This window comes from Nannospalax galili, unplaced genomic scaffold (genome assembly GCF_000622305.1).
Source record: "Nannospalax galili isolate Female #2095 unplaced genomic scaffold, S.galili_v1.0 scaffold1212, whole genome shotgun sequence".
Lineage (NCBI taxonomy): Eukaryota > Metazoa > Chordata > Mammalia > Rodentia > Spalacidae > Nannospalax > Nannospalax galili.
The window spans coordinates 178,216-186,985 of record NW_008331994.1 but is presented as its reverse complement, the minus strand read 5'-3'; the positions used below and the strand labels follow the sequence as shown (position 1 = coordinate 186,985).

The window sequence follows — 8,770 nt, the reverse complement described above, 5'->3', positions numbered from 1 at the left end:
CTGCCTCCCAAGTGCTGGGATTAAAGGCATGTGCCACCATGCCCGGCCAGTATTTAATATCCTTAAAACACTTTTAAGGGCTGGGGATATAGCTCGGTAACAGAGTACTTCTCTAGCATGCTTATAAAGCCTTGGGTTTGATCCCTAGCACAGCAAACAAACAATACATTTTAGAAACCAAACAAAAACTTGAACATAAATGTGGCATCATACATACTAGAACAAAAGAGGAAACAGTCTAAGTATTCATCAACTGTTGACTTGTATATTATGGAATATTATTCAGCATCGAAAAGGACTCAAGTACTAATCAACACAATAGCATTATGGTAAGTGAAAGAAGCCAGTCACAAAGAACATATTACATGATTGCTTTTATATGAAGTGTTCAGAATAGGTAAATTCATTGAACAGAAAGTAGATTGGTTGTTACCCATGACTAGGGAGGTTGGAGGAGAGAGGATAGTAATTTATCATGTATGGGTTTCTTTGGTGGTGGGGGTGGTGGTGAAATGTTTTAAAATTATAGTGGTACTTGCTTAACCCTGTGAATATACATTAAGATCACTGAGTTGTACTCTTAAGTGAACTGTCATGTATGTGAGTTATATCAATAAAACTACTACCAAAAATCACATGTTCTAAGTAAAATTAAATAAAAGAAAGTCTTATATTACCATCTAGATATCTTGTTCCATAAGCACGTTCTGGAAATATTCCTCTCAAATAGGTGATGCAAGATATTGAAACTGCTAAGAGCCTCTTCACTAACATCAACGACTGATTCTCAGTTGATATTTTAGTGGGAAATACCAATGGACTCTAAAATTCAAGGAAAATTAAAGCATCTTATTTACATCTATTAAAAATAAAGATTTTTTCTGTGAGTTCAAGGCCAGCCTAGTCTACATAGCAAGCTCCAGGCCAGCTGAGGCTACAGAGAGACCCTATCTCAAAAAGATCACATAAATAAATAAATAAATAAATAAATAAATAAATAAATACGTAAATAAATAATAAAATATTTTCTAGACTTAGAGTAGGGTCCAGTTTTGCATAACCATGGTACTCTCCCAAAGAATTCCTCCTCATATTAGTAATCCCCAGAAAGTCAGTGTGTCTTGTAAAATGTGAGGATGTTTTCTGGGTGATAGCCTAAGGGTAATATAAAAAAAGTGCTTATGAGCTTAAGAATTTTTTTTTTCTTGAGGCAGGGTCTTACTGTGTAGCCCTGACTGACCTGGAACTCACTATATAGACCAGGCTGGCCTCAAACTCACAGATATCCACCTGCCTGTGCCTGTGCTGGGATTAAATGTGGGCCACCATGCCTGGTACACTTACAAATCTTAAGAATCCTTTGCAAACTGCAAATACACAATATCTAAACAGAAAATATTGATTTTTCTCTTTAGTCACTAGGATTAAGGCAGATTAAATGTAATGCAAGACTCTTGGTAAACACAATTTTATCTTTGCTTCTGAGCCATAGACATTTTCTAGTGGTAGACTGCTACAAACAATTTCATCAAAGCAATGGGACAGCATTCATTAATAGGGACAGCATTCACTAATTCATTAACTTTCATGAGCATTATTTAAATTCAGAGAATATGTTCACTAGTTTCTGTAATCAAACCCCTGTAGATAAGGCTTTATATACTTAATACAGTGCATTACCCCTGTACAAATGGAAAAAAATTAATTTTTCTAGCCCAACATGGCTATCAATTTCTAATCATTATTATTTTATTTAATGTATATGAGTGTATTGCCTGCATTGTGTAAGTGTACCCTGGCATGCAGTGTCTGCGGAGGACAGAAGAGGGTGATGGATTCCCTGCAACTGAAGTTATAGATGGTTGTTAGCTGCCATATGAGTGCTGGGATTCAAACCCGGGTCCTCTGCAAGAACAGTCAGTGCTCTTAACCCTGAGCCATTTCTCCAGCCCCTATTATTTTTATTTTATGTGTATGAGTGTATTGCCTGCATGTAAGTACACCCATGTCATGCAATTCCAGTGGAGGACGGAAGAGGACATTGAATTCCCCTGGAACTGGAGTTATGAACAGTTGTTAGCTGCCATATGGGTGCTGGGAACCGAACCTGGGTCCTTTGCAAGAGCAGCCAGTGGTCTTAACTGCTGAGCCATCTCTTTAGCCCTGGCTGTCAATTTCTATACAGCACCAACTCAACATGGTAAATTGGGATTTTTTTCTTCCAAAGTCCACAGCATGGGTAAAATTTCCAAAAATTGAAATTTATATATATATATATATATATGTGTGTGTGTGTGTATTTATATTTAAAGACAAAAACAGCAACAACAGTTTTTCCAGGTTCTGTAGTCATCAGAACAAAGTCAAAAACAAAATCCCAGAAAAAAGCAATTCTCTTACTTTTATGGTACCTGGCACCATATTTTTTTATTAGCTTCTCAGTCATCATCTGCAAAGAAAATATTCTGGGTAATAACATTAAAACCTGCTTTGATAAAGCATGGTCACTACTATACACCATGAAGCAGGTGCAAACTATTTTACATTCACAGGAGTATGATACAGCTCCATCCTACTAGAGGATGAAATTTAAAAGGCATTATTTGAGACTTGATTCTACTTTTCCAGCAGACAACCCAAAGGATGGTATGACACAGCTCTGTGAAGAGATGCACTGGCAGCATGGCAGGGTGGTACACACCTTTTGTCACAGCACTCAGGAGGCAGTAGTGAAGGATCTCTGTGAATTCAAGGCCAGTATGGTTTACATAGTGAGTTCCAAGCCAGGTGGGACTTCACAGTGAGACTATGTCTCAAAAACAAATATAAAACTAACCGTGGTGTGCACACCTTTGGTCCCAGCATTCGAGAGCCAGAGGCAGATGGATCTTTGAGTTCAAGATCCGCCTGGTCTACATAGTGAGTTCCAGGCCATTAAAAAAAAGGGGGGGGGGGAGATTCGCATGAAACAAAACTCCACAACTAGATGACTAAGTGGAGGCAAGCAAGGCTCAACTTTCCTGTTTCCTATCATGTTTGAATGACAAGAACTCCAAGAAAGAAAGGAGATGCCATTGAATGAGCAATTTAACATAAGACACCAAGTACCCAAAAGAATTCTCCATTACTTCTTTTCTTAAAACATAACAGAAAAAATTTTTTTTTAAAGCCAGGCATGGTGGCACACACCTTAAGCGTAAGTCATGGCAATCAGGAGGCAGAGGCAGGTGGATCTCTGTGAAATAGAGGCCAATTTGGTCTACACTGTGAGTTCAAGTCTAGCTGGGGGCTGTAGGGAGACCGTCTCAAAAACAAAACAAAACAAAAGAACAATCAACACCAATCCACCCCCCCAAACCCTCAACTCATTTAACAGTAAAATAGTTAAGACTTTAAAAAAAAAACAAAAACCAAAAAATCAGCCAGGCATGGTGGCACACACATTTGATCCCAGCACTCAGGAGGCAGAGGCAGATCTCTGTGGGTTTGAGACCATTCTGATCTATATAGCAAGTTCCAGGCCAGTCCATGCTATATAGTGAGACCCTGTGTCACAATACAAAACACCCCCCAAACCCACAAGAAACTGAAAAAAAATCAGAAAAAAACAGAAAATCATCTAAATTAATATATATTAAATTACAAGCAATCATACCATACAAGTCATCCTCTGCAATTGTACAGTGGCCATCTTCTCATAAAATACTTTCTTCAATTCAACCTTGTAACACAAATACAAAGTTCCTTCAGATTTCATGTTTATCTCTAGCATTCTACTTTACTACATAGAAAGTGAGGAAGATTTTATCTCAAATTTCAGAATTTTACTTAAAATAAAATCTTAAAAAATGTATAGCCCTGGGATTGGTGGTGTATGCCTGTAATCCTAGAACTGGGGAGGCTGAGGCCAGAGGACCAGGAGTTCAAGGTTGTTATCCTTGGCTACATAGCCATTTGCAGACCAGGGTAGGTTGCCTGAGATCCTGTCTCAGAATGAAAGGTCTGCCTGCTAATTTAAGAATTATTTGGGGGCTGGAAAGATGGCTCAGTGGTTAAGAACACTGACTGTTCTTGGAGAAGACCCGGGTTCGAATCCCAGCACCCACATGGCAGCTAACGACTGACTGTAACTCCAGTCCCAGGGAATCCAACAGCCTCTTCTGACCTCAGCAGGCATTGCATGACATGGGTGCACTTACCTACAGGCAGGCAATACAGGAATACACATAAAATAAAAATAAATAAAATATTTTTAAAAAACTATTTGTAGTTCCAAAGTATTCAATCAGGTGTCTTTTGTTCAACTAGGCTCTGGATACACTGTGTCCTCCAGAACAGTTATAAAAACACAAAAGTGGATAGGCAAGAAGGCTCAGCAGCTGAAAGACCTTGCCCTAAGCCTGATGATAGGAGTTCGATCCTGGGACTCACAAGGTGGAAGGAGAGAATAGATTTCCACACTGTTGTCCTCTGACCGCCAGTGGCCACAGCACTTGAGCCCCACCTCCCAAATAAATTAAGATGTAATTTTATAGTTTTTAAAGCTGGCTGTGGTGGCATATGACTTTAGTACCAGTATTTGAGGCTACATATGAGTTCCAGGCCATCCAGGGCTACATAGTGAGACTCTGTCTCAAAAAAAAAGGAGTAGGGTGATAGCTGGAGAGATGGCTCAGTGGTCAAGAGCACTGGCTGCTCTTGCAGAGGACCCAGCTTTGATTCCCAGCACCCATATGGCAGAACTCCAGTTCCAGAGGACCTGATGCCCTCTTCTGAACTCCTTAACCATTGCACGACAGGAGTGCACTTACATGCATACAGGTAATACACTCATACACATAAAATAAAAATAAATAAAATTAAAAGCAGTCTAACAGCTGTAATCCAAACAATCTTGGATCCCAGCACTCTAGAGGCAGAGGCAGGCAGATCTTTGAGACTGAGGCCAGCCTTGTCTACATAGTGATTTCCAGGCCAGTTCGGAGTCCAGAGGAAAAAAAAAACAAACAAAAATTTAAGGCAGAAAATAGTCTAGATGAAAACTTTGACACGGTATCACTGTGTAGAGCAGCTGGCCACCGTATCACAGAGATCGTCAGCTTCTGCTTCCGGAGTGCTGTGATCAAGGTCGCCCCCACGCCCAGCATTTAAAATCTGTGGAGGCAGGCGCTCCTGTAGCCCAGGCTAGCCAGCCCTCCACCGGCCTGACGACAACCCTGGCCCCCACCCTCCTGCTGTTCCTCCCGGGCCTGGCCGCGCCCCACTAGCGGTGCTAACACTCAGAGCCTGCTCTACTTCGAGGGCCGCCGCTGCGCACGGTCCTCACGGCCTTGGCCTAGCTCACAGTCCACAGCCCGCCGCCCTACCTCAGGGGCCTCTCGGGAAACACAAGCACACATATTTCCTCAAACGCTTTGCCATTAAACCCTTATGAAACAGCGACAGAAAGGAGACAAAGTGAAAAAGTCAAAGAGCCACGGAAAACCGAGCATATGTTACGTAACGCCTGGGTGCACCGACGTCCGCGGCAGGGCAGGGTGGCAAGATGCGGCTGCTCTCCTGAACTTGCGCGCTGCGTCAACTGTCACACCTCAGGCGAGGTAGCTGTTCCCGCCAGAGCTGCGCAAGGCATGCCGGGAGCCCCGTGCGGTTGCTGAACTTGCAGAGCCTTCCCGACGCATGCTGCTTTTACCGGAGTCCTTGGTTCACAGATGCCGTTCTTCAGCCCTAGTTTTGACTATTTCCTGACTAGATTTCGTCACTGTATTTTCCGTGTCTTCCCATCATCAGTCTCTTTTGAAATATTTTATTATTTTTATTTTATGTGTATATGTATTGCCTGCATGTATGTAAGCACACCTCTGTCGTGCAGTGCTCCCGGAGATCAGAAGAGGGCGTCGGATCCACTGCAACTGGAGTTATGGATGGTTGTTAGCAGCCATGTGGTTGCTGGGAACCAAACCCAAGTCTTTTGCAAGAGCAGCCAGCGCTCTTAACTGCTGAGCCATCTCTCTGGTGCCGATAGTCTCTTGTATCTCTCAGAAATCCAAGTGCTCTACCAGTCTCCTCCAATTCTTATTTCATAAATTATCTTTAATTTTTTTTTTTGTGTGTGTGTGTGTGTTTTTGAGACAGGGTCTCCCTGTAGCCCTAACTGTCCTGGAACTCACTATGTAGACCAGGCTGGCCTTGAACTCACAGAGATCCCCCTGCCTCTGCCTCCCAAGTGCTGGGATTAAAGGTGTGTGCCACCATGCCCGGCCTCATCTTTAATTTTAAAGCATCTATGTATTATTTGTGTGCACCTGCGCTGTGCTGTGTGTTTGTGTGGAGGTCAGTCACACTTGCAGTGTTCTTCCACCACGTAGGTCCAGGTATCTAACTCAGATTGTCAGACTTGACAGCAAGAGCCTTTTACCCACTGAGCCCTCTGCCAGGCCTCAATACTTTACTGTCTGAAACGTATTCTCTCTATTTAGCAGAGGTTAGCCTTGCGATTCTCTTGACTTAAGGTCCCCAATGCTAGGATTATAGTGTATGTGTCACCATCCCAGTTTACTTAGATTTCTACTTCTGTAACCGGGGACAATGGATAGCTTTGAAAAACAGTTGATGTCTCATTTAGAAACAAAATAAAGTTCTGATTCTGGAGTGGTAGTTTGGGATCCTGGCATTCAAGCTGGTGGGTGGTAGCTGAGCCAAGATATTGCAGAATCTCCTGTCTCTTCCTTAGACTGCTTAGACGACCATCAGCACTGCTTCACAGAAGCATTTTGAAAACAGTTCCAGGGCCAGCAAGACCCACACGGTGGAAGAAGAGACTCAGTTCTAGCAAGTGTTCCTCAGACCGCCACCCATTCCTGCGGCAGCTGAACCCACACATAATAAATAAATAAATAAATAAATAAATAAATAAATACAAATAAATGTTACAATGACAACAAACAAACACCCCAGGGTCCCAGAGAAACAAAAGTTGTTTGAGGAGGACACTGGAACACAGTGCATCTGAAGTGTAAGGTAGCTGATGTTCCTTTGTGTGGAGCCACTGTGGCTCTCACAGGTGGTGGAACAGTATATGCCATGTATCAGTTGGCTATGGTTTCATTTTGCAAGAAGCAAGACTGACTTCAGTCACCCCAGGCATCACTTGGTTCTGTTTCAATCAGCGATCCATAGATCTTCTTTGGAGATCAATATTTATTGACTACTATTAACTGCCATCAATAAAGCAGTTTTTAATCATGAAAAGAAACATTAGAAAGGGTGATAACTGGAGATTGTCTGGCAATGCAAGCTTCTTCCTTTACTGATATATCAAATAAATTGTGTCAGTAGTATAGCCATCATAGTAGGCTGGCCTCAACACATATGTTGATGGGCCTCCACACACACACACACACACACACACACACACACACACACATATATATATACTAAACATATATACATATGTTTAGTATGGTTGGGTTTTTTTAAAAAATTTATTTTATGGGTATGAGTGTATTGGCTACGTGTATGTAAGTGCACCCATGTTGTGCAGTGCCCACGGAGGTCAGAAGAGGGTGTTGGATCTCCTGGAACTGGGGTTACAGACAGCTGTTAGCCACCATGTGGGTGTTAGGGACCAAACCCGGGTCCTCTGCAAGAGCAGCCAGTGCTCTTAATCACTGAGCAATCTCTCCAGCCCCACTTTTATTTATTTTCATTAAGGGGAAATATACACCACAGGTATGAAAAGATTTGCCCAAAGTTATTCAGTGGAGAGAATAATGAATATTAGAATTTTATTTTTTCTAAATTTTAAAAATTATTTTTGCACCCATGTTGTACAATACCCTCAGAGGTCAGAAGATGGTGTCGGATACCCTGGAACTGGAGTTATGGATGGTTGTTATCTGACATGTGGTGCTGGGATCTGAACTCATCCTCTGCAAGAGCAGCCAGTGCTCCTAACTGCTGAGCCATCTCTCCAGTGCTAGAACTTTATTTTCTTTCTTTTGGGGGGGGACATCTTTTTCAGGGTCTCTCTGTAGCCCCAGGTGGCCTGGAACTTGCTATGTAGACCAGGTTGGCCTCAAACTCACAGAGATCCCCCTGCCTCTGCCCCCACCCCACCCCCAAGTGCTGGGATTAAAGGTGTGCACCACCATGCCTGGTGCCCTAAAACCTTATTTTCAAGATTAAAAAATGGTGAAAATCCTGCCCTAATAATTGTTTTGCCATGTAGTTTGCTCATATTTAAAATTTTCAAAAGGTTTCAAATTCACTGTTATTACATTGCTCCTATAAGAACCTTGTGAGAGGGTCTGGAGGGATGGCTCAGCAGTTAAGAGCACTGGTTGCTCTTGCAGAGGACCCAGGTTTGGTTCCCAGCACCCACATGCTGAATAACAACTGCCTGTAACTCCAGTTTCAGGGGATCCAGTGCCCTCTTCTGGCCTCTACAAGTATTGCACAACATGGGTGCACTTACCTGCAGGCAAAACACTCATACATATAATTTTTTTTTTTAATTAGAAGAAGCATTTCATTACAACAGCATTAACCTATTCAATAACATTTTTTCCGAGCTAGGTACATCTCTTTCAAAATTGGCTGTACATTTCTAGGTTTACAGATGAATTATTACACTTATAAAATCTTATACTCATTATAAACTCTCTAAGAGATAAAATTAAATTAGGTTCCAATGTTTAAAAAAGATCTCCTCTTCATTGTCAAAACACACAGTTTCATACAGAAAAATTCATTCCAAGCCTATTGACAT

General features: G+C 41.9%; 1 protein-coding gene and 1 pseudogene across 4 annotated transcripts in view; one reads left to right on the top strand and one right to left on the bottom strand.

Moving 5' to 3' along the window:
• Positions 1–3,691, bottom strand: part of Hormad1 (HORMA domain containing 1) — a 27,743-nt gene extending 24,052 nt beyond the window's left edge. For all 4 annotated transcript variants that reach the window (XM_029560604.1, XM_029560605.1, XM_008827081.2 and 1 more), the window contains exons 1-2: positions 3,656–3,691; positions 678–822 (exon numbers count right to left, since the gene is read on the bottom strand). In XM_029560604.1, coding sequence (XP_029416464.1) covers positions 678–822; positions 3,656–3,691 — 181 coding nt within the window. The remainder of the gene's footprint in view (positions 1–677; positions 823–3,655) is intronic.
• Positions 3,692–5,492: 1,801 nt separating this feature from the next.
• On the top strand, positions 5,493–7,128 carry LOC103729110 (annotated as a pseudogene).
• The last annotated feature ends 1,642 nt before the right edge of the window (positions 7,129–8,770 follow it).